This window comes from Gossypium raimondii, chromosome 3 (assembly GCF_025698545.1).
Source record: "Gossypium raimondii isolate GPD5lz chromosome 3, ASM2569854v1, whole genome shotgun sequence".
Lineage (NCBI taxonomy): Eukaryota > Viridiplantae > Streptophyta > Magnoliopsida > Malvales > Malvaceae > Gossypium > Gossypium raimondii.
In genome coordinates, this window is record NC_068567.1 from 53,231,177 (window position 1) to 53,258,515 (window position 27,339).

The window sequence follows — 27,339 nt, forward strand, 5'->3', positions numbered from 1 at the left end:
AATTGCTTGAGAATAAGCTCCTTAAGTGTATTAGAAAGATTAATTTGACATATCAAATTACGACAGATCAAACTCCTTCATACTTAAGTATTTGCTTGTCCTCAAGCAAACACACTAAACATGCAAAAAGACGACCATTGGACTGAATCAAAAAATTAAGTCACATAGTGGTAAAACTCCGAACTTTTATGAGAACTACCTCACATGCAACTTAATAGTGATATTTGGCTAACTCGGCATCCTCAACGCAAACACAATTAGTTCAAAAAATTAAAGTGTTAACAAATATAAAGGCAATTAAAATGAATATATGTACAAATGTTATCCATCAAAATGAATTAGGTGGATAACTCATAAATATAAAAAAAAATGAATTGGTCATGTTCATCTGGAAAAATGCAAGCAATTCAAGAATTATTGTGTTAGTGAATTATTCGGGTCTTAAAGGTTTTCTAGGTTTGTAACTTTCTAAGGATTAGGACGGTTAAGAGTTGAAACATAGATAGCTCAAAACGATTTCAAACACTAGAAATGGTTAAAGCACATAACATTGTTCCCCTTCGTCCCCAATTTATCCATAAGCTTGCCTCCTTATTTCTCTAAAATTTTAAAAGATACTATGAAAATGGCACATACACAACTAGAAAGCGTTAATACATTATGACTTGAAAGATTTTCTTTTCGAGTTCGATTTTTCTTTTGTTTAAACTCTTTTTACTTTTTGCACTATTTCACTCATAATGATTTTAACCTTCACCTTGCTTTTATTCACTCAACATTTCTATTTATTTATTTTTCTCTTTTGTTTTATTACTTGACTTAGCAAGGTTTTATATGTACTATATCGCGTAGTCTCTATTTTTCCTTTTTATCACACAAGAAGCCACCCTAACATCTTGACTGCCTCTAGACGTACCAACATCCAAAGTAGAAATCATGCACAAAATATATGAAAGGTGATATCTGCAAGTATACGGGTCAGGTTGTAACATAGTTACAACGGAGTAGGTGAGTACTCCGAGGATCGTACCCAAGGGAGGCGAGCATTAAATTAATTCTAACCTAAGCATAAATAGATCTAATTAGTACTTTAATTGAATTATATTACAATGAATAAAAGAAAGGTTTTGGTAATCTAAACTAGCAATAATAATGAATAAATGAAAATAAATAAATCACGAGAAATCAAATAATAAAATATAACAAAATTGAATATGGGTGATTAGCTCACCTTAGTAATCATGACCAATTGTTGTTTCAAGTTTTCTTGTTCAAACAACTAGTCAATACCCCAGCGAAATCTTTCGATCTCCTACTAGAATAACGAGTTGACAAGAACTACTTATCTCTTGACCTTACAGTTTAGATCGATTCAGGGTTAAGGTATTCACGGATAGTGCATACCAAATTTAGGTTAATTCTCACCTTAATGATTTCATAAGGTTGTCAAGCCTAGGGTTTTAGGATCTTCCTTTCCTGAATAGTTGATTCGATAAGAGAACCCTACAAAATAGTTAATTAATCATACCTTTACTCGCTAATCTCCTACAAAAGGATTAGTTCCTCATGGATCTAATAAACAATATAAACTTGGTAGAAAGAGTAAAGATGAATAATAATTCAAGAGTATAAAATTGAGAAGAAGCCTGATTTGTATTAGAATTGAGCGCAGAATCCTCATAGAGTTTATTTGTGTTTTACAAATATGATTTCTCCCCACAAAAGTAAATAACAAGAACTGAAATAAACCTAAAGCCTAAAAGAAGAGAAAAACTAAAAACTAAATCTAAGAAGAAAATTATACAATATGAAAGTCGTCCATAGTATGTGCTCAATGAGCCTATTTATAGACTTTAAAGTGGTTGGCGTTCTTAACCCTAGGCCAGTTGCCGTCCTCATGCTTAACATTTGATTGTGCGAACCAAAACGCCCCTGGCTCATAATTATTTCCAGTACAGAGGTGATGTCACAACACACCAGGTCCTATGTCGCGACATCGAGGGTAGTATGCTCATCTTCAGGGGTGTGTCGCAACATCATCAGGCTGTGTCACAACACCAAAGGCAGTCTTGGAATTCTTTTGTTCTGCTACCTATGTTGCGACATCCAATGCTCCGTGTTGTAACACAACGATTAGTATCGAGTTAGCACGTCTCCTAGTGGTCTCCTGCACTCTCATAAAGTATATTAGCTCACCCTTAGGCCTCTTTCGGCCCCTAAGGTCAATAAAAGATTCAAATTACACACTTTATTGAACTTAACTAAATTTACGAAAACATAATTAAAACTTAACTAAAACACTTGTGTTCAAGTTCCTTAAGTGCGAAAACTATTTTAATCTGCTACACCGAATTACGATAGATCAAACTCCACCATACTTAAGTCGTTGCTTGTCCTCAAGCAACACAGACAAAACAGTAAAGGAAAAGACAACCCATGAGCAAGTATGATACAAATGTTAGCTTTGGAGCACATGAATAAATATTTCATATTCACACATAATCTTGACATGATATCAAAAACTTCAACTAAATGTTTATAACCCTAAACCCACAACATTGGCCCATTAGTTTTTTTTTTTTCAAACGCTCCCTAGATTTTTTTTGGTTCAACATCCTCTCCCTATGACCCCAAGTTTTTCCTAAAACCCCATAAATGAAACATTTAGCTTTTAGTCATAATTTTAGTTAAATTTTATTATTAGTCCCTATACTTAGCAAAAATCATGAATTTAGTCCTTGTAGTTTTATTTGATCACTTTAGTTCCTATGCTTTTCGAATTGGTAATTTTTAGTCCTTATACTTTTCAAACTTTGAAATTTTAATCTTGACCCAAATATTATAGTTAAATTCATTTACTAGTCCTATACTATGCATACAATTGTAGATTTAGTCTAATTTCTCCAATTGTATCGATCTAAGTCTCTATACTTTTCAAATTTTTAAATGTCGGTCTTAATGCAAAAGACAATCAACAATCCATTAACTAGATTTTTAGTAAATAATATGTGGAAATCATAAGTGACATGACAATACACATATGATAATATGTTTGGCTCATCATATTCGAAAATAGCAAAACTTATTGAATTTAACATTACTGTTTGGTGAGGGCAAGAAATTTAAAATTTGAAAAGTATAGAGACTAAAAATAACCAAATAAAAGTATAGAAATTAAAATCACAAATTTTATTAAGTTCAAAGACTAATAATAGAATTTAACCTATAATTTTTTGCCTGAAACCCATAACCTTTTTTGGAAAAGCTTTAATATTGAACACACCAACAAATCAAATTCTAAAGCCAGATTCAACTCATGGCTTCTTCAAGTTGAAATTCAAAACCAACACATCAAGTGAGGGGAATTTTCTATCATTATGGGCTTAGGGCTCCAAAAAAAAAACTCATTCTCCCACATTTCCCTAAACTAGAAACATATTCTCATCAAAGGACTGAGACAATAACCCAAAATATTAAACAAATTCAAATCTAATAGAAACAAACAAACATTTAAAGAAAACCGTTACATACCTGACTAATCGAGAAAATATGGTAACCAAAGTCAATGGAAGAATTTGGCTTTGATGAAAGAAAGAGTTTTTGTGATTGATAAGGTTTCGATAAAAGAAAAGTCAGTAAAGCAAATGACTTTTAATCGTTTTTTTTCATAAAAAATAATTAATTAATGAAAAACACTTATAATTCAGGCATTTCCAAATTCCCATTTTTATTTATTAAAACTAATTTATCTTGAGTATATTTTCTTATTTTAAATGTGCACGTGTTGCATAAGGATCGGTGAATTTAGCTAAAATTAATGGTGTTATCGAGGTATTTTTTTTAGTTAACGGAATCCAAGCTTGCATACCAATTAAATAAAAAAAATGCAAGTACCAAGTTTATACAAATCGTCAAATTTATGGGTTAAAATGCATATTTACTCTTTATTAAAACTCTATAAGCATCTCAAGCATTGCAACCAACCTATGATCATTTATAGGTTTTCGACCGACTAAGCAGCCCATGAGTCGTTATGGTAATCTGTCATTATCTAATGGCATGCTACTCAAGTTAATACAATCTTATTATAATACTCTTCTTCTTGTACGTATTTGCAAAACCTTGCTTCAAGTTTTGGCATCCTGATTCAATTGTCAACTCCTATTTGATCTATCTTCTCTTTTTTTGTCCTTAAAAGCATGTCTTTAAGTTTGTTCTGAACAAGCATCTTAATAGCACTAAACAGTATCCTTTTGTATTAGAATTTTGAGTGTTTTAAAAATAACCCATTTTCATCATATAATATATAACGGTACCAAGAATGCCGACATGCAAGAAAGAATTGGTATCTTAGTCCCCACATTGCTGTTAAAAATGAAATAATAAATATGGACCAATCTCTTACCTTGTCATTTTCATAACGTTTTGAATTTCTAAGATAGTGAGAGCCGACGGTTTGGAGGAAATTAATCATACACAAGTCTGGCACTAAAACGAAATTATGAAAGCACCCTCTCAACACCCACCCTCAATTTCTCCTTTCAAAAGCTAATAAACTTGAATGGAGGGAGGGAAAGATAGCAATAGCAACAGTAGCTTCAATTTCAAAACCAACTTTTTATTTTATTTTTGCCCTTTCATCTGCTTTTTCTTTTCCTTCAAGTACTACATCTCTCTTTCTAACTGATATATGTTGGTTGGAAAAAATGGTGTTGAGTACTCTTTAAATCTAACTCCACTTGCTCCATACGTGTCCCTGTACTATCTAACCTCTTTCAGGCAAATCCTCAGAACCATTTCCTTTTCTTTATATTGTTTCGAGCATCCACTTAATAAAAGAAGTAGCCTAAGTCTTGATCTCTTCATGTGTTATCTTCATTTATTTTACGACACCTAGCTAATTCTCATAATTCCACAACCGCCATGCAACTAGACTCTTGTTCCATTTGTCAGTCAATTCAATCATCAAGCATTGATATAATAATGCCTTTCCGGTTAGTCTCAGCATGGAACAAGCGCCGCAGAAGCAACAACCAGGATCATACTGACCCCTGTATTTTGTTTTCTTCATGTGATAACCATTTTATCCTTTTGCAGTGCTGGGGCTTTTAAAGTTTCAACATATTAAACTACCTACTTTTCAGGGATTCACAAACCTGCAGAGTACTGGGAAATTGAAGATCAAACACTCCGGCCAACAAAACGGTGCCATGGATCATCAGTTTTCACACTCAAGGAGATGAAGGAGGCAACAAGCTCTTTCAGTGATGAGAATCTGCTTGGGAAAGGAGGATTTGGCCGAGTCTACAAGGGCACTCTACGATCAGGAGAGGTATTCATAATTTTCTCGGTGTTTGTTTAGGCATGGCATGCTTGTTCGATGAATGAATTATGCTACTTCAATAACTCAGTCATATCATCTATATCTACTTTAATTCCTCTGATGAAACACCTATATTATAGACAGTAATGTAGCAAAGAGTGATGGAAACATACAAATGCTCTCTCTGTATTCTGAAGGTTGTTGCAATCAAGAAAATGGAGCTGCCACCACTCAAAGAAGCTGAAGGAGAACGTGAGTTCCGTGTAGAAGTTGATATCTTGAGCAGACTTGACCATCCAAATCTGGTTTCGTTGATAGGTTATTGTGCAGATGGAAAGCATCGGTTTCTAGTCTACGAATACATGCAAAAAGGGAACCTGCAAGATCACTTAAATGGTTGGTTTCCACTCAAAATCCGTTTCTAACCTAGTCCCTTGTCCAATTAACATCCATCAATTTTAAACTGCTGAATAGGTATTAGTGAGAAGAAAATAGATTGGCCTTCAAGGCTCAAAGTGGCAATTGGTGCAGCCAGAGGACTTGCTTATCTCCATTCTAGTTCTGATGGAAGAATTCCAATAGTTCACAGAGATTTCAAGTCCACAAATGTTCTTCTAAACACCAACTTCGAAGCAAAGGTAAGGAACATAAGTACTTTTTCATCAAGGGTTCACATTAAAAAGCATTCCTAACTAAAACTCAATTTGCTACTCATCACAGATATCTGACTTCGGACTAGCCAAACTGATGCCAGAGGGCCAGGAGACTGATGTGACTGCCAGAGTTCTTGGCACATTTGGCTATTTTGATCCCGAGTATACATCAGTATGCATCCTTATGTCTTAATAACTTTTCGTTACATTAGTTACATGATCTCTATACTCATGTCTGAAGATTTTCAATATTATCTTATCAGATTCTCTGATTTTCAACGTATGTTAAAACTGTTGAGTTTCATGCATTCTGAGAATCGTGGGTGCTAGGGCATTCCAAATTTATGAACTTTTCTAGGTCAAAAATTTCCATATATGTTTCTTTGAGACTTTTAGAGTTGTATTTTGGTTCACTGTGTCAAACACATAGCTAAACATGACCCAAAAATCCAACAAAGCATAAGACTTCTATAGGAGATTGTAAAATGCAAACAGATCACTATTATGATAATTCCTAACAAAAAGTATTGGTAAGTCTAAAATATTAGAAAGAAGAACTTTAATGAGCAAATAGATCATTCTTTAACCTTCAATAAAATAATATTAGATGTCAGATTTTCTTCAACTAAACTAGATTTTCTTGTGACAGACAGGAAAATTAACTTTAAAAACTGATGTCTATGCATTCGGAGTGGTTCTTCTAGAGCTTTTGACGGGACGCAGAGCTGTGGACTTAAACCAGGGACCAAATGACCGAAACCTTGTACTCCAGGTATGTCATAACAGCTTCTCATTCAAAGAGACGATGGTTCTAAAGTTTCAAGGACTTGCAACATATTAGTTGGTGGGTGGTCCATGTTTCAGGTTAGGCACATTCTGAATGACAGGAAGAAATTACGAAAGGTGATCGACCCAGAGATGGCTCGAAGTTCATACACCATTGAATGTATAGCTATGTTTGCAAACCTGGCATCACGCTGTGTCCGTGTTGAGAGCAGACACAGGCCCTCAATGTCAGAATGTCTGAAAGAACTCCGACTGATTTTCTGTACAAATGCAAAAGGCCTAGGGCATGGCTTTTAGGATGGGTTGAGAAATGTGGATCTTTCACCAGCTGTGAAAATTTAAATCCTATCAACAATAAGGACACTTCAAATTATGAAAAAACACTATTACCAGGGCAATTGGGAAAAATACATGAAAACATAAGGTATTTGAGTTATCTATGAGTCAAAACAAAAACAACTTTAGTAGGACCACGTCGAAAGTCATTCCATGGTAAGGAAACTATTGGAGAACTGAAACTTTTTAAGAGATAATATTTCCTCAGTACTTTTAGTTCTAGTCCAGTATCACCAGTTTGTTTGCTAATATTTTGCTTGGTGTAGCTAATTCGATGCATTATACATTGTATAAACACAGTGATTTAGAAACTATTCTGCACCAAAATAAAAAATGTAAACAAATAGTTACTTTAATTTCATTTGTACCAACAATGACAAAAGCACATGGAAAGACATTTCGTTTTCTCCCTTTCCTGATCATAAGTTCATGCTCAAGAACACGTAAGCAAAGCAGGAGAGAGGAGGTGCATTAGAAGTTTGTTTACGAGCTAAAGACAATAACTTGACAAAAAATGACAAAAGCAATGGATATGCTGGATACAATTTACCTTTCAAGTGTGCTCTACCATGCACATGATAAACTAAACACAAGGCGATATTGTAAGTAGCCATCAAGTTCCTAGTACGAAATCCACCCAAATGGATGATCCTAGCAAGCTTTCTGAACTCCATTTGGGACTATGAAAAGAGACGGTGCAGAAGAAAGATACAAGAACTAAATCATCTCAAAGCAGCAAAAATTGACAGGTTTACAACAGTAACAGTAGAAGAGGAGGTGAGAGTTTCATTAAACAAGATAAACATAAAGGTATCGTGTATGACTTGAACTGCTCGTAGCTCAAAAGGTTATGATTACAGTATGATTGCAACTTATATGTTTATGAGGAAGGTTCCTCACCGGATTCTGACATATCTGGCGCTGGGAAACTGTTAGATACAGGGAGTTTCTTGCACATCAAGTGCTTACGTCTCTGTAATGTCAACAAGATAAAGATACTATCTGTCTGAATAACATTGTATCCTGCTTTTATGTACATGTTAAATGGAGCCTCATCAATCATTCTGCAATGCAAATAAATCTCTTTTGAAGAAGTCATTTGGGACTTGCTTTGAGAAGATGCCAACCAATGCCTCTCCTAAATGATTCAAATGCAAACACCAACAATTTAATTAAATTGAAAAAAAATAAGAGTTTTTTTTTAAAAAAACTGAACAAGCTGTGCATAGAAAATATCTTTATAATTACAATTCATAAGAGCCATTAAAGTACAAAGGATTGGAGCAACAATTCAGTATAGCAAATACCATGCATGGAATTAGTCAGCCTCTTGATTCCATTCTCAAACTAGAAAATTTTGAATTTGCAGATTAATAAGGATTCATGGAACCAAGAAAAATCAAGCATTGAGACTTTTAGAGCTATAACAATAAAATCATAAAAAAAAAAGGGTTAAATTTAAAGAATCTAGTAGCTTGTCTATGAAATTTAAATTCCATCTATGTAAAATTCCATCACAAATTAAATGGAAGAGATCTGAATTACCATTACAACATTATTCAATCAATATCATTCCCAGATTTAGCAAATTGTAAAATTTGTATTCTGTGCCTCGAATTCTTTTCCATTTTTAGAGCCAAAGAACAGGCCATTGTACAAAGATGTGAAAAAACTGACAAAGGAAAAACTCAACCTGCAATGAAAGCTTATTGACCACAAGAGTAACTTTTTACATAATGGCTTGAACATTACAAGTACCACGTTGTCTTTCAATTGGTGGTTAACCTACCAATAATCTTTGACCCTACTATTGTGCAGCCACCATTATCCAAATGAACAACTCAACTTGGACTAAATTGAACACAATAACTAAGAGACTTAGGCATAATATGGTTTTAACATTACAAAACATCATGTCATAATTCCGTTCCAATAATATCCACCAAATAAAGAATACAGAAAACTAAAACAAAAGTAGAAGGAAAAACAAATGAAACCCTTTACCTTCTAAGCTCCTTTGTGACAGTCATGTTACAAATATATGGAGAATTCCTGGGAGGCGTAGGTGTAGGAGGAGAAGCGTTAGCACCCCTTTTGTCAAACCAAACCTCCACTGTTCCAGCCAGTTCCTCACCTCTCTTCCCACCTTCCTCTCTATAGAACCCAACAAGAGTGACAGCGTGTGGCATCGAAGCTCTCCTCTCAATCAAATACTGTTTCACGAAGAACCTCAACAAAGCCTCGTATTGCAAGGACATGAGCATTGATTCAGCGAATGACAAAGCCAACAACCCGACAGTCATATCCATCTCCTCAATCCTCATGACCCGAACCCACAACGACCCAGATTCCAACTCTTGAAGATAAACGAAAGACTCCAAAGCTTTGAGCTTTTCAAGCTCTTCATTGGTTAAAACACGGCTTCCCCTATATGATTCATCGAGAAAGGAGTAGTATTGAGCTGGAGTGACGGAGTTGGTGGAGGAAGAAGAAGGGAGACAACACTTGAAATTGTAACGATGGAGTTTGCAGACACAAAGGAGAGGGTTTCTAGATGAAAGGAAGGGTACCCTTTTTATGGGATTAAATTCGGTTTGTAAGCGTGGCTGTTGTTGAGGATCTAAGTAAGGAGACAGCTTAAGTGGTGGTGCTGCTGCTATTGCCATAGAAATTGTTTTAACTTATTTGAGATCAAAACCAGTTGATGATGAGACAAATTTGGGAAACATCATCGAATAATTTATCAAGGTAAAATCTGCTAACTGAATGTCTTCCTCTTTTCGTAGGTGGGAATTATCTTTATTTACGATTTTGAGGGTAAATCTGATAACTGAATGTCTTCCTCTTTTCGTTGGTGAGAATTGTCTTTATTTACGATTTTGTGAACTGGCGAAGTGACGGAAGAACACAAATAGATAACCAGTTTGATCGGTTGAGGGCAAACCAAATCTAACCATGTTTGTCTCAAGGCACGTGTTGTATTATTCCTCCAATGTGTATATATACCTTATCAGGGTCTGGTTCGGGTAAGATCGAAGTCAAAATGTATACTCGTTTTCTAAATCCGGCTTAAAAAATGAGTTTAAAATTTTGTTCAATCTCAATTCAGATAAATAAATGTTAATTTTGAGCCCAACCTGGTCTGTATTAAATTTTTTATATAAAAATAAATTTAAAAAATATAATACATCAAATACATCAAAATATTAAAATAGATATTTTCCAAAAACGTGAAAATATATTAAAAATATAATAACAAAATGACAGCAAAATAACATGAAAAAAAAACATTAGTCAGGTTCAGGCTCAGCCCAAAAAAACTTATCCGAGGCTCGGCCCATTTAGAAAACAGATCTTATTTTTTGTCTAAACTCATTTTTCGAGCCTATATTTACTCCAAACCCTCTCATTTTTCGGACGAGCCTTCAGGCCTAGACGGGTGGCCTGACCCATGATCAGGTTTAGTCGTAAACTATATCTTCATTTCTTAAATTTTTTAACATTATTTGATTCTATTTTATTTATTTACTCTCAAAATAATTACACAATCAACTCTGTCTATAACAATTATCCTCTATTACAATATTTCATTATAATAATCAAGTTTTTAGTAAAATCAATTTTTTATACTTTATTTCACCCTTTTGTAACAATTTTCATTGATTACAGCAACACCCATAGTTGTGGAATACATATTTATTAAGTTAGTTCTCTATAACAGACATATTGTCTAAAATTTTAAATAAAATTATAGATATTTCATATAAGCAAATCTATTAATTATAATTTTTAATAAAAATTATTTTAATTAAAATATTATTTCAATAAAATGTTTAAATTTCACATCAAAAATCTAGGAAAAACTATACAAATGATCACCCAAACTATGCTTGCGTTTCTATTTTGATCACCAAATTTAAAATTTTTCAATTTAGGCACTAACGTTTGAATTTATTCATATTTTGGTCACTCATCGTTAAATTGATAACGAAAGCTTTTTCTAACCAAGATAATAACACATTTAATCATCAATACTTACATATTCTATCGATTTGATCCTAATTCTAAATAATTTAATAAATTTAACCCTTCTTATTTAAAAATTCTATTAATCATATTTTATTAAATGAAAATAATATTTTATAAGTGGAATTAAAGATATCGATTCAATAAATTATTAAGTTTCTGATTAAAGATTCTACTATGAATTTGGAACATTATAAACTTATAAATTGATTACTTGAATTTAATAACTCATGTTAATTAATTGAATTTGTTAAATTTATGAATTAAAATGTGAAAGAATATAAAATAAAAGACGCATAAAAGCAACAATGCATGCACTGTTATACATCTTTTAATGTTGTTGATTTGATTCTCGCTTTCTTTCTTTTTGAACACAATTCACTTTGAAATAACATGATTCAAGTCATATAAATAACATGGTAACAAGATACATATATGTTATTGCAAGATCACATTCCAACTATATTATATTGTCTCGAAATAATTCGATTGATGTGCAAGTATACACAATCGTTGACAAGTAATAAAGTAATGAGTAAGAGTTATCATTTCCACAGGAACTGCTTTATACGAATCAAGTGTTGCAAAATTAACTATTAAGAAAATTGATCGGTGATGAAAATAAATTAAAGTGATGGGTTTTAATTATATTAAACTAACCTAAGTATGCTTAAAATTAAATTAAATAAATAAAGAAATAAGTATGCAAGTTTTTAAGAGCAATCACAATAGTATGCATGTGTTAGAATAATTTTTCTTCCTAACTCATAAATATTTAAATAATGCAAATGATGTACGGGAAATCCTACGGCAAATCAGCTATTTATTAACCATATTTTATTTGAGAGTACTTTGGCTTCTTTCGAAGTCCTAAGTTTAACCTATTGTTTGCATATTTCTATGTCTATTCCGACTTTAAGGTTACCTTTTAAGGCATCATCTAAGAATTCATACTTATTAAATTATTAAGTCTAGCATATATCTATGTCAAAAACTTAGTGTTTTTAATAAGCATAAAAAATTATGTGAGGTAACAATGATATTTCTATATTGAAATAGTTTAATCACATAAATCCTGAGGTTATGTAAGGTAATAATATTATTTGGAATTATTACAAATTTTAACCTAATTTTCTCAAATATTAGATTAAACATGCACCAAATCCGAAGAGTAAGCTCCTAAATTTTATTATTTAGTATTTACAAGTCTCTGTGATTTTAGAAAGATTTTTGCATTAGTAATTTGTGTTTTATAAGGATTTATTAGGTCAAGTGATTTAGAAAATGAGGTATCGAGACCTCGTTTCTATAAACTAAGCCGTAAATATTTTTATAAATATTTACGGAGTGTCATTAAGGTAGTATTAAAGTTTCGTTCGAAAATTTTAACGTTTTGATTTAATTAAAAAGGACTAAATTGGAAAAGGTGCAAAACTTGCTAATTAAGAGAAGTAGTGATTAAATAGCTTCAATGGTAAATAAGGGAGGACTTAAAGAGTAAATGAGCCAAAAAGAGATGGCTAAGGCGGCATAAGCAGAGAAAAGAAAACAAAATAAGGTGAATTAGGGGCAAAATGGTCATTTGGTGAAATTAAGAAAAAAAATAAAACAAATGGCTAAAATGATTTCTAGACATGTCATCTCTAAATTTCAGCCTAAAAACACCATTTAAGAGCTCTTAAGAAGCTAATTTTCTATTTTGCTACATGTGAGTTTAATTCTTACCTTTTTCTTGAAATTTTTATGTTTTTGAGACTTTTACAATTAGGTCTAACTAACTATTTTATTAGTTTTTGATTCTATTGAAAATTTTGAAAGTTACCATTGATGGATACTGGTTATTTTTATGAAATAACATGGATTTAGAGCTTTAATTTTGTTGTATGATAATTTTACATGGTAATTTTGATAGATATTGAGTTTAGGACCAAATTGTGAAAAGGTTAAATATTAGGGTTTGGTATTAAATTTCTATTTATCAAGGGTTGTATGATAGCCTAGAATATTTAGATAAATTATCAATTGAGAAAAATTAGTTCATTTGATAGACTAATTAGTTAAGGGATTAAATTGCAAAAGTTGGGGTAATTGTGTAAATTCAAAAATTGAGGGTATTAATTGTGAAGTGAATTGAGATTGAAATATATTCTAATGAATGAGTAACTTTATATTTTAGATTAAGAGCCCGTAGATACTCGTGAAAAAAAATTAGCATAATAGTCCCTAAACTCCTGCAAATATTACAATTTAACCCAGGTAAGTTCGTATGGTTAAACTTAAATATTTATATTGATATTTATTTGATGAATGGTATTATGTATTTATTCTACTGTTAAAAATGAAATGTTGTTAAAGTTACAAAACTGAATTGAATGTTCGGATTTAAATGGAATGAGGGATATGAATACATTTAGCAATTGATGAATTGACGACATTGGAGGAAAGTGACATCAAATTACCCAAGTAAATCGAGGTTCAGCATTTGTTACAAACTTTCATGTTTACTTTTTGTTTAGCTCTCACGAGCTTCTGTTTAACTCATATAAGTTTTCGTTCAGCTCTATTGAGCTTCTGTTTAACCCTTATGGGTTTCCATTCAGCTCTTAAGAGCTCTCGTTCAACCCTTATGGGTTTCTGTTTAGCTTTTATGAGCTTTTGTTCACCCTTCGGGTTTCTGATAATGATGTACTCTTATCCGTAAGTCGTTCTCCTATTTGGTAAGATTAGGTAAGTGACTTATGTAATTGAAATTGAAAGACTTGTTATTATTGGTATTGATTTAAAATAAGTGGATTGATCGATTAAAATTGTGATTGACAAGGAGATTGCATGAATAATTTGCTTATTGATTTGATATATTAGGTTCGGTAAGATTTATGTTTAACCTAACGAACTTGCTTAGCTTCATTAAGCTTATTTGTGTTGTTTAATGTCCTTGTAGATTATCGTAAGGTCAGGAGATCGGATCAACACATCAAGCCACACTATCTAACTTGTTCTAGTAGTTTTTGCAACGTACATTATGGTTTATATGGCATGTATACGGTTGGAATGGTTTGATCAAAGTTGGTTATGTACATAATATGAATTACATTTTGTTTATTTTCTTACAATCAACTTATATACATATGTAGGTAGTTTATCATGCTTGATATGGGTTTGGTATGGTTAAATGAAAGTTTATAGGCATGTTGGTGATTGAAATAGTATAGTATAATTAGCATAAATATGTGTATATGTGTTTTGATCAATATGGTAACTTTTAAATGCTATGATATATGAGACAATATGATATGTTTAGAGCTAGGGTTGGTTGTATTGGAGGCTTTGTTATGGCCTATGAGAGTGCAATTTGAAGTGTTTAACTTGAAATCAAAATTGGGTAAGAAAAGTGGCCTTGAAATGGCCTATTTTCATCCACACGGGCAGAGACATGGGTGTGTGTCTAACACATGGGCAAGTGGTCTAGCCGTATGCCCCTCGCATCCTTAAAATTGAGAAATAGAATGCCCATGTATTTTCACACGGCCTAGCACACGGGTGTGTGGCTTGGCCGTGTGACCCCTAACTTTAATTTCACAAGTTAGTATGCTCACACGGCCTAGCACATGGGTGTGTAGCTTGGCTGTGGACCCAAGTCAGAGAGTTACACGGGCAAGGACACGGGCTGGGACACGACCGTGTGCCCCACTTTAAATGCCCAGACGTCCTAAGATATGGTTGTGTCTCTTGGCCATGTGAGCCACACGGCCTGGCCACACTGGTGTGTGTCTCCTGCACCTAAGAAAAATTTTGAAATGTTGTGAAAAATTCTCTGAGTTTCTGGTTTAGTCCCGATTCATTTCTAACATGTATTTCTGGCCCCAAGGGCTCATATAAGGGACAATATGAGTGATTATGATTAGTTTCTAATATGTATGTTAAATGATATAAAATATTCGTATTTGATCTGAAAAGTCCAGTAATACTCTGTAACCCTATTCTGGCGACGGATTAGGATTAGGAGTGTTACAGGGTGGGCTGCCCATTGTCGAATTTGGGCTCTTTCCTCTTTAATGGATGATTTGGCTTCAAATTAAGTAGCAGGCTTGCCCACTTCAGTGATCTAATTTTGAGCTAGGTCAAGTTTGACCCATGATTCAAAAATTTAATTAATTGGACGTCTAAAGCTGATTAATTACCAGCCCTCCTTTTCATGGTGAGTGTTACAGGATGCTACAATATTTGACGGTCAAAAGGTGAGTTGCAAGACTATCTTTTCTCCTTTTGCACCAAATTGCTTCAAATTTGGCAAAAATATGTAAATTTAGCATATAAATATTAAAATGGAGATTTGTTTTTAATTTTTTCCATTTTAGTTCTTTTGTAATAAAAATTAAAAATTTTCTGTAGAAACACTCGAATTTACATGAATTACTACTTAGAATGTGCTAAAAAATCTATATAATTTAGAGTTATCACATATCAAGTGTTTCATTTTCATACAATGCCATCAATTTCAATCTAATTTATACATATCATGTTATCAATCTATTACTAATCATGTATGTATTTCCATCTCAATTGCCACCAATTAATTACATCAGTATAACATATCAAACCTTACTTTGTATTAGCATTAATACATTTAATTTCATTTCAATTCAAGCCATTTAACGTATCATTAGTCCATTTTCGTATCGAATTTATTAATTTGCTATATTTTCATATCGATCCTCTGGGCTCGTACAAACCATTTCGCATGGTCTTTCACATGCTATCTTGAAACATATTTCACATATATGTATTTGTCATACCATTCTATATTATCAAATCATTGCAAACATCATTTAACTAATACACATGTCATATTTCGATTTCAAAATTAAATGTAACGTTTCGCCCAATGCAATCTTAGTAAAATGGGTTAAGACATGCGGGTGACTACACCACACCAATATAGCTCATCTGAGCATAACTACACCACACCAAGGCACCGTAGTGCAATACCCGTAGGCATCAAATGTATGTATTCAAATACATCCCTCCACCACACCAAGGTCTCCGTAGAGACAATGAATGCTTGATGATCCGTAACAAATGTTGGATCTCGAAATAACATATCATAATCTCCACATCATGAATTATCCCATACACTTGCGTGCATATGACCCTATTGGCATGCCGATTGTAGCCTAGCCTTTTACTAAGTTCAAATGAGCATCAACCATTCATATATCATAATCTCATTTCATTTTATCATCAATTCATATACATATATATAAATATTCAATATCATATAGAATAATTCATATCATATACAATATATAAAAAATATCACAATATTTTATATTATATTCAGTTTAGTCCAAATTCTTGATATTCAATATCATTTAATATTGTTAACACAAGTCAATTCATATAACTTAATATTATCAAATTCATATCACCACATATTCCACACCATCATTCCATACCATTTCTATAATCAATTCATAATATAATACGTTTATAAATTTATATATTACTTATTTCTATTTAATTCACTTAAGTCTAATTTCTCAATATTCAGTTTCACCAATCACGAATCATGTAACAACACGTCTTTCAGTGGTACCGAAAACGACAATTTTGAAACCTTATTTTTTGATGACCGTGTCAGTAAATATTATTTATTAATATTTACAAGTTCATTATAGTGTTATATTAAATTTTGGTCAGTAATTTTATTGAACGGTTAGTAATCAAGGTACAAAGACTAAATTGTAAAAGTTAATTGTTGTAGATTTTTTATTTGCCTTAATTTGGTATAGCAGATTAAATTAGTTTTCACACTTGAGGAGTTTAAGTATAAGCATTTGTATTATGTTTTAGTTAAGTTTTTATAGTTTTGTTTAAATCCAATTAAAAATGTATTTGGAGACTTTTATTGACCTTAGGGGTCGAATGAGGCCTAAAGGTGAGCTAATGTACTTAGTGAGTGTGCAGGAAATCATCAGAGGGTGTACAAACTCAATACTAGTCGTTGTGTTGCAACACGGAAAGCTTGATATCGCAACATAATGAGTAAAATGAAAGAATCTTGAGATTGCCTTTGGTGCCGCAACACAACCATTGGATATCGCGACACACACCTGAAACTACCCTGAACCTCAGCATACTGCCTTTGATGTCACAACACATGCACTAGGGTGTTGCAACATCAGTCCTGTACAGGAAACACTTACGAGTTAGAGGAGTTTTACTCTGCACAATCAAAATTTAAATACAATAGCGTCAGCTGACCTAGGGTTGAGGACAACAGCAACCCTAACTCTATAAATAAGCTCTTAAACACTTATTAAAGGACAACTTTTGATATTCAAATCTTTTCTTTGTAATTTAGTTTTCAGTTTTTTTCTTTCTCTTAGTGTTTAGATTTCTTTTTAGTTCTTTTGATTCATGTTCTTTGGAGAACTTGATTCGTAGATGCAATCAAACTATTTTGGATTTCTGCACTTTCATTAATAAAATACAATCAGAATTCTCTTAAACTTCACTCTTGATTTATTATTTATGCATATATTATTTATCAAGTTTACTGTGTTTATAGATTTCATGAGGAGCTAATCCTCTTATAAGGGATTAGTGAGTGGAGATATGAATAATTAACTATTTTGTAGGGATTTCTTAATGGATCAGTTGTTCAGGAAAGGAATAATCTAAACCATTGACAACCCTAAGAAGTCATCAAGGTGATAATTAACCCAAATTTGGTATGACCTATCAGTGAGCACCTTAATCCTAAATTGATCTAGGCTGTGAGGTCGGAAGATAAGTAGTTCTTGTCGACTCAGCATTTCAGTGGACGTATCGGAAGATCTGCTAAGGTATTGACTAGTTGATTAAATAAGAAAACCTGAGACAACAATTGATTATGACTACTGAAGTGAGCTAATCACCCATGTTTAGATTTGATTAAGTTTATATTTTAGTTATTCAAAGTTCACTTTATTTATGCAATTCTTATTCATTCATAAAAACCCAAAAATCTCTTCTTTACGTTTTGTCGTAATCTGATTTACCTAGATTACTAATTAATTCTATTTGCATTTAGGTTAAATTTAATCTAGTACTTGCCTCCCTTGGGTATGATCCTCGGAGTACTCACCCATCATTATAACTATATTACAACCTAACCTGTATACCTGCAGACACCGCCTTTATTCCACATCTTTAGTTGAAGTATTCACACCTTGGACATTGGTACGCCTGGAGGCGATCAATTTTAATGGATAAAAGGGCTTGTATGGTAATATTTCAATGATTTAAGTGGCAATTATCCACTTTTAAAGAATAATGGATGGTTGGTGCTTATGTGTAAAAGAAAAATATGTTTTTATTGTAACAGCCCATTTTCAGTAAAATCAGAACGGTGGTTTTGGGACCACAAATATGAAGTAAAAAATTTTATTTTATTTTCTACAACATGATAGTAGTACCGTATAAAAATTTCGTTAAGAAATGTTACCGTTTACATGCTCAATTTGTTACAAAAGGACTAACTTGCGTAGAGTGCAAAAGTTGAGTTCTAGTAGCTAAAGGTATTAAATAGCTATAGAAATTTAAATTTTAAGTCCTTATATGGTAATTAGACCATTTATATCTTAGTGGATGAGAATGGTTTGGCAATATAGAAATTTTGATTAATTGTAAAGGTTAATTAAGTAATTAAGTAATTAAATGATAATTAAAATAGGTAAAATGCTTTCATCTTTTTCAATAAAACATTTCAACCGATTTTAGCAAAGAGAAACCATAGCTTGGTTTGGCCATGCTTGTCTTGCTTGATTAGGTATGTATTTTGTCCCATTTTTTTATTATTTTTATATATTTGAGATCATTGTAGCTTAATTTAGCTAGCCCAGTGACTAATTTGTGAAACTATTAAACTATTAGGGTTTTTCCATTGTTGAATATACATGAATTTTGATGTTTGATGATAGAAAATGGATAGTTGTTGTTAGATAAATAACTTTTGTAAAGGGATTTTGGTGAAATTGTCAAATAGGGACTAAATTGAAAAATAGAAAATTTTACATGGTGAAATTATGAAATAAATTAAATATAGGGCTTTCTAGGGACCTAATTGATATTCGAGTATAGTGGGTTGTGGTGGAATTTCATGAATTTCTATTTTTATGAGCTAGGGACTAAATTGTAAAGAAATTAAAAGTATAGGGGGAAAATGTTAATTTTACAAAATATGATTTTAGGTTAAATTGAATAAAATATATACTGAATTAAGTTAAATTTATTCGTATAAATCAAGATAGACCTTGTACGGCTTTAGACTGGGGCAAAAAGAAAGTCTCGGGTTAGACGCCTCCGTATCTACGTATACTCGTCGAGGTAAGATCGTGTAATTAAATTGAGTTTATATGTTTTTAATTGAATTATACATGTGTTGTGAAATGTCATATATATATATATATATATATATATATATAGATACCGATTTCATATCCAACGACGTATAATAATTACCGAGCCCCGTTTGAACCTTAGAAATACATAGGATACAAATGACTTGTCATTAGGGTTTGCATGATTTGGGTGCTAGTCCTGAACATCCTACCGATGGCTGAGGTCCGGCATGTGTTGTGAATACTCCACAGCTCGTGTGAGCAGTATCGTATAGCTATGTTCTGACCCACAACTTGTAAGAGTATACCGATTTACAGCTTGTGAGAGCATACCGATTTACAGCTCGTGAGAGCATACATGTGCAGGATTTGATGGATTACAGTTATATGATTTAGAACATTATGTGTGACCTATCCTGGGTATCCAACGGTATTCTAAATGGTTCAACGGGCAATATTCTGATACGAAATGGTAAGAGTTCAATATGAATTATTACAGGGACATATGTGAATTACAGGGAAATAATGATACAAGGTATATTGAGAAATGAAACGGATGATACATGTATAGGAAACTTAATTAATGGTTGTGCTCATCCATGTATATTGATTCATATATGTGTTTACATGACTAACATGTTTGATTTATATGTTTAAGCATTTAGCCAAATTGTGTTGGATTATGTCATGTTTATCTTACCTATTATGTGATTAAATGGTAAGTTATGTTTTAAGTTACACAAACTTACTAAGCTTAAATGCTTACTCTGTGTTATTTTTTGTATCTTATAGAGAATCGGAAGCTCATTTGGGTTGGAAGTTTGTCGGAGCTATATCACACTATCCATTGGCTTTTTTGGTACTTTTAAATGTTTAACTTTGGTTATAATGGCATGTATAGGTATTTTGGCTATTGTTGGCCATGTGTTTTGGTTGTTGAAATGGCCATTTGTTTTGGCTTGTGATATGGCACATTAATGATGAGATGAACTTAGTTTTTGGCATGTAAATATTAGCATTAAAATGGTTGACGAATTGTTTGATATGGTTGAATGATGGAAGGCGAAATGATAGTTAAGTATGCATAATGTATAAGTATTGTAACTTATTGTGAATTGGTGCCTTGTTATGAAAGGCATACATGTTTATTAATGTTAATGATTGAATAACATACTTGGTACTATTTAACAGGTTATGGTAAGCTAATTCAATAGTTTGAATTGATTCAATCTTGATTGGAAGTTAGTTGATTATTTTGGAAAAATGGAGTACATGATAGTACATGTTTATATTTTGTCATTTGAGGTGCCTAAGGGCATATGGGTTGTATGACATTATATCATGTGTATATGACTTGATTATGCATGATTTTGGTGCCTTGTTATGGCTTGTGCATATATGTATTTTTGGTTGTAGGTATATGCTTTGTTGGGTGAGAAAAATGGCTTGTAAAGTGGTCTATTTTCATCCACATGGATAAAGACACGGGCGTGTGTCTGAACTGTGTGTGACACACAACCAGGTGACACAACCATGTGTCCCCTGTAGCTTTCGAAGGGTTACAAGTCAGGCTGTTACACGGCCTAACACACGGCCTGGCACATGGGAATGTGGCTTAGCCGTGTGATCCAAGTCAGTGAGTTATACGGGCACAGACACGAGCTGGGACACGACTGTATGTCCCTATTGTGAATGCTCACACAGCCGTGTGACCCCTGCGGTGTTGAAAACTTTCAATGTTTTCTGAAAAATTCTCTAAGCTTCTGATTTAGTCCCAACTTGTTTCTATCGTGTATTTTGGGCCTCAAGGGCTTGTTTAAGGGACAATATGTATGTTTTGACTTGGTTTTAATACTTTTATTGATATGATATGAAATGTTTATAAATATGTGTTCATTTGATTTGAAAACTCTGGTAATGCTCTATAACCCTATTTCAGGGACGGATACTGGTTAGGGGTGTTACATTTATAATGTTAAATTATTAATAAAATATAATAAAACATAATATAGTGATCATCTTCATCATCTTCATCCTTCTTCCACCGTTTCTTCAACAAGAAAATAAGCAAATAAGCCATTTTTGATATATTAAGTTTAGCTATGTGCATGTAAGTGAATATGAAACCCATTTCTCGTAAATTCTATGTTTTTGAAATCATTGTAGCTTTATCTAGATAATTGGGTACTAAATTGTAAAATTTTCAAAGTTTTGAAATGTTGCCATTGATGGTTTTTAATGTTAAATAGCTTGGTTGTAAGCTTAGATTTGATTAAGGACTAAATTGTAAAGTGAAATTGGTTAGTTTTGAGTTTAGGGACTAAAATGAAAATATTTTGATTTGACAGGAAATTTCTATAATTATTGATTGTAAATGGTTGTGAAAGGATGTATTTGAAATCGGATTGTGAAACGAGGTTTAAATGTGAAAGATATGATAGTTTCAGTTTTAGGGACTAAATTGAATAAAATATGAAACTTTAGGAAATTGTGAAAAGTGATAATAGGATATCATATGCATTAAATAGAATTTTATAAGGCAATTGACACTGATATTTTGAAATGAATTACTATAAAGATCAAAATTGAATCAACCGATATATAATAAAAAAATTACAAATTAGTCCCTTACACTTCTATTGTTTCTATTTGTGCCTGGTAATATGGTGAATTTATGTTTGTAAATGTATTGAATGTTCTTAAATCATGAGTTTTTGTTATATAAATTGCATTTTGAAATGTATTCAAAACGGTATAAAAGGATGAGAAATGGCTGGATTCTAAAGAGTTGTCCTAATATGCATATTGAGCCCGGATGAATATAGGATAGGATACAATTGGCATGCCAATAGGGTTAGTTGCACACTTGTACGCAATTTTCACTATGGTGCCTACTGATTCGCAGTACGGTGCCTACTAATTTGCTCTACAGTGCCTACTAATTCGCACTTCGATGCCTATCGCTCAGCACTACGGTGCCTACTGGTGTGGTGTGCTTACCAACATATCCATATATGTTTATTTAGTTCATCAGGCTAACTATTTAAAAGAAAATGTATTCACTAATGTTATGTGATAAATGGAATTTGATGTGATTGTATAAATATTTTTGTGTTATATTACTAGATTGAGTAAATGAAGTATATGTTCGACAGTTCTAATGAAATGATATTGAATTGAATTGTACTGAACAAATTGACTGTTATGTGGTTGCATACGAAATGCTCACCTTGTGAATGTGAAATGTTGTGACAAGAATTTAGTTAAATTAGTTGTTCAGTTTGTTTAATTATGAAATAAGGTAAGTTTATTGATTTAATACCTATGAACTTACTAAGCATTTGTAATGCTTAATTCGTTTCATTTTTTGGTTCTATAGTTGACATTTTGCGAACTCGACAGATTGGATCACTCCAAACCTCACAGTACCCAGCTTCAGTTTCGGTAGACTTTTTAATTGTTCAAAACTTGATTTTGTGGCATGTATATAGACTTGATATGTATAAGTGTCATTTTGGATGTTAATGGTTATGTTGTGCATATAATACTTGTACTTTATGATTATATGATATGTGTTTAAGTTTTGTTAAATGTTTATATTCATTTGAATGGTGATGTTTGGATCTAGCTTGTGCTAGCATCTTAAATGTTACATGCTTTAAAGTTAAAAGTTATTAAGGGCCCCTTTGGATGGACGGTGCGTTTACCCGCCGTTAGTGTAAAACCAATGATAGCGATAAGATTAGATACTATAGCAATACTGTAGCATGAGACAACAAGAAAGCTAAACGCATCACACTAGAGATAAACGCTCATCCAAAGAGACCCTAAGTATGCATAATGGCCAATGTTGGCTATGGTTTGTTTGAGTTAAGGTGACATGAAAGTCATAAAGGAACTGGTATATTATCATATTGGCTATTGGAATGTTTTGTTTTGAAAAGTGTGGCTGACTTGTAAAGTTTTAGGTAATCTTTGTGTTTGTGGTTCCAACTGTGGCATATTGGTTGAATGAATATTTAGACATGTTTTTCGAATGTTTTTGTGCAGGTTTGAATGGCCTTATATGCATCATTTGAACCTTTGGTTTGCCTTGTTACAAATTAGGCACATAATGGCATATTTTGTACCACACGGCCTGTTCACACAATCATGTGTCACACACAGGCTAGTGACATAGCCATGTGTCAACTGAAAATTAGGAAGCATTTGACCTGCCACAAAATGTGGTGGTAGTTTTTGTACATTTCAACACTTTAGGGGTTTGTTTTCTAGGCATTTTAGGATTAATTATGTTATTTTCAGCATTAGTAGCTTAAGCACAAAAATAAGTGTTTTTAGACATAAATTGACATTTATTAACCTATTATGCCAGTGTGGGTCTTAGGTAGTTTTAATGTGTTCAATTGAGTGTGTTGGTGATTATTTAGAGACCCGATAGCCTCATGGATGACACTCGAGTAGAGCATGAGTTCCCAAGATGCAACACACGAATTCAGAAAACCAAGTATGAGATGTCGATGTTGTGTCGCGACACAGGCAATATGTGTCGTGACATATGGCTAAACATGGGGAGCAAGGATTGAGAAGGCTCAATTCGTCCATACAATCGATATAATTCGAGACTAGAACTTCTAATTTGCCTAGTAAGGCTTCTAAATGTCTTTATATGTAGTAAGGCTATTCCTAAATTAAGGGAGGTCGTTAGGAGCTGTAGTTAGTTGATCTACGTGTTATTACATTTTTATTTCGTTTCTAAAAACTTCTTATTCTTTTCAACTAGATTCGGTTTGAACCTAAGTCTTTTATACTGAATTATTTAGTTTTCTTTCATTGTTCTTATTCAAACATCAAAGATCAATTAACTATTACGAGATTATATAACTCCGACCACATTAGATTCAATTGATTGAGTAATTGTTTACCTTTATCTTATTCTAATTTATTGTGTTCTTTTACGTGTTTAAATTACGATTAAGAGTTATGGCATCTAAATCTGTGAGAGGTTAAATCTCTCGAAAGATTAACGAGTGGACATGGGATTATGTCACACTCGGTTCTCATTAATGACCCAAATTTAAAGAAGAGATGGGGATAAATTGAATAAAACTAAAAGTTGGAGGGCTCTACTAGGAAATTTTGAAATTTTTTTAGCTATTGGGCAGTTAGTTCAGTTTCAAACCTGGTTTGGTTAAGATGGAACCGGTTGGTTCCATAGTGGGAGACACAATGATTGTCGATGCATGACTATTTGAGCTACGAAAACCGTGCAAGAGGAGTTATAAATTTTGGTGAGAAGGGATATTCCTGCAAAAGGAAATTTTCTTAATTCTTTTTGCAAATATCTTCCACTCTTCATCGAGGAAAATTTGGGAGAGCCTTGCATGAAGCAGTGGTTGTGAGATTTGAAGTCTGGAATTAGATAATTTGAGAAACTGGTAACCTTTCTTGTCTTTCTATACTCATGAAATTAAAGGATGAATGAGAGTAAGGATTTCCTAATAAGTTTATATATAAATTAGTTCTGGGTTTTAAGATTAGAATACCTTTGATTTAACCAATATATGATTGTCGTGCTTAGTTGTCAGGATGATGGAAGCTTTGACATATGGAAAAGCTAACTGGCAAGGACAATGAATGTAAGGTGAGTTTATGTAATCTAATCTTGGATGATTAGGGATGAGTGTTGCTTGAATAATCTGTGTTTTCATCTGTTCTAAGTTTTGTTTGAAACCTATGATAGTATATGATTTCGATGTATGGGCATGATATGCGTGTCTAAGGTAGTTTGAACTCATGAAAATATACAAGTATGTCTATATGATAGAATTAAATGTGGTTGTAGTATAGTGCGGCGTACTCCTTAAGGTAGTATTATATGGATTGTAATGCATGATTACGCTATGTGCAAAGTACGAATGGAAGTACATTGGTAGGTTAGTTGAAGATAGGAAAAATTGGCGTATTAAAGGAATGGGAGGATTGTTATGGGGTTCGAGGAAGTTTGGGCGGCAACGTGAAATGAATCTACTGGCTTGCTAGAGCGACATCGTGATGTCAATCTATCGATTGCTCCTTTGAGGCGACATCATGTAAACGGTATATAGGTCTTTCGGGGTGACATCTCAAAAGAGGCTTACTAATTCTTCACAATCATAGGTGCACAACACCATACCGTGTAAAACCATAGCTGGGCTATGGCAACATATAAAGTCTGCGAGGACAATAAACATGGTACCATATCATGTAAAACCATAGCTGGGTTATTGCAACATATGAAGTCCACCAAGACAGTAAACATGATACTATATCCTGTAAGACTATAGCTGGGATATGGCAACATATGAAGCCCGTTAAGATAGTTAACATGACACCATATTGTGTAAGACCATAGTTGGGCTATAGAAATATATGAATTTTGCCAGGATAGTAAACATGGCTCTATATCGTGTAAGACCATAGCTGGGCTATGACAACATATGAAGTCCACTAGGACATTGAATCAGAAAGCCCGTCAAAGCATAAAAGGGAAGTCACCGTATGACTCGTGCGACGAATAGTAAGACAAAATGATTGTGGCATGACTGAGAACATGGGAAAATGTGATAATAAGAGGATCTGTCAAAATGCGATGGTATGGGGAATTGATAAAAGCGTCTTAATGTGAAAGGGAAATTCCTTCAACATATGGGCATATCTAGTGTTTTCCATTAAGAGTCCGCCTGAGTTGATGTAGAACCATTGTTGGGTAAGCAAATACATAATGGATTATCGTAGTTGAAATCCTATTAGTGGTCGATAAAAGGAGCAGCCAGAAAAGTGAGTAGTCCATCAAAGGATCCTGAAAAAGTGAATGTCAACTCAAAGTTAAAGGACCGATAAAGTCCCCTAGAGGTTTTCAAAGAAAGAAGGTGTCTGTCACGACTTTTTGGCATGGGATAGTCTCTATGGGACTAGTAGATGTAGAAGTCTGCCAAGGACAACTTAAGGAAAAGAGAGTCCGTGAGGAAGACCATTGGACATTGGGAGTATCTCGATAGGATTGACCTAAATGGGGAAGTCCTATAGGATTCTCTAATAGGTTAGAGACCGCCGAGAAAGTGAGGTGCCAATCCAACACACATGATCCATAACCAATGCCTCCAATAAGGGCATCAGTAAATAGGTTATCCTTTAAGGAGAGATTTGTACGTAGGGTAGGTCACAAGAAATATATTGTTGAGAATAAGCCGACAAACTTAGAATTAGACTCCGTATGGAATGAGGGGGTTAATGTAAGAAGCCAGTAGTTATGGCGAGTTATCTGATAGTCCACCAACAACAATCGTCAATATAGGTATTCACACATATGGTTACTCTATGATGAATCAAATCAAGAAGGCAAACGTGGAAGTCTGAGCTAAAACCATATAGGTCAAGCCCCATAAATAGGGTGTTTGGAAAAGCACGGTTACGACCACACTTATCAATATGTCCACCATTGGTTAGTTCAAAACACGTAAAGGTGTCAACAATGCCATGTCAAACCTGCGGGATCCCTTAAGTCACTTAGGGAGTTTTAAATCTATACATTAATTCTTATTTACTCGTCAAATTAAGAGTTTCTATAAGTACTACTCCATAGAACCTCACTAAGTTCATATGGACTTACTTTTGCGTTGCTCTAAATGTAAGGTTAAAGAATGACTCAAGGACCATGGAGGGACTAAGCCAGATACTGCCAAGTCCACACGAATGGTGCCGTAGCAGTATCATGTATATAGAGGGGCACCCTTAGAGGCTGTGCCCTGGGGTATAAATGAGAATGAATTAATCGAAACTTTAAATTCCA

At 33.2% G+C, this 27,339-nt stretch overlaps 2 protein-coding genes across 4 annotated transcripts; one reads left to right on the top strand and one right to left on the bottom strand.

Annotated features, from left to right (window-relative positions):
- The first annotated feature begins 4,373 nt into the window (after window positions 1-4,373).
- Window positions 4,374-7,320, top strand: LOC105794684 (probable serine/threonine-protein kinase PBL28). 3 transcript variants are annotated; one of them, XM_012623975.2, is made up of 7 exons: window positions 4,374-5,071; window positions 5,145-5,332; window positions 5,521-5,719; window positions 5,798-5,961; window positions 6,044-6,148; window positions 6,626-6,748; window positions 6,841-7,320. In XM_012623975.2, the coding sequence occupies exons 1-7, from the start codon at window positions 4,924-4,926 to the stop codon at window positions 7,057-7,059; spliced, it is 1,146 nt and encodes a 381-aa protein (XP_012479429.1). In that variant the 5' UTR covers window positions 4,374-4,923; the 3' UTR covers window positions 7,060-7,320. The 3 variants fall into 3 exon arrangements, with proteins under 3 accessions (XP_012479429.1, XP_052484481.1, XP_012479430.1); XM_052628521.1 differs by having other exon boundaries at window positions 4,377-5,053; window positions 5,464-5,719; XM_012623976.2 differs by having other exon boundaries at window positions 4,378-5,053.
- Window positions 7,321-7,434: 114 nt separating this feature from the next.
- Window positions 7,435-10,071, bottom strand: LOC105794686 (uncharacterized). Its single transcript, XM_052628522.1, is given in 4 exon segments — window positions 7,435-7,778; window positions 7,999-8,205; window positions 8,208-8,236; window positions 9,103-10,071. Coding segments are annotated over 4 exon segments (927 nt in total). The 5' UTR covers window positions 9,765-10,071; the 3' UTR covers window positions 7,435-7,749.
- Between the last annotated feature and the right edge of the window lie 17,268 nt (window positions 10,072-27,339).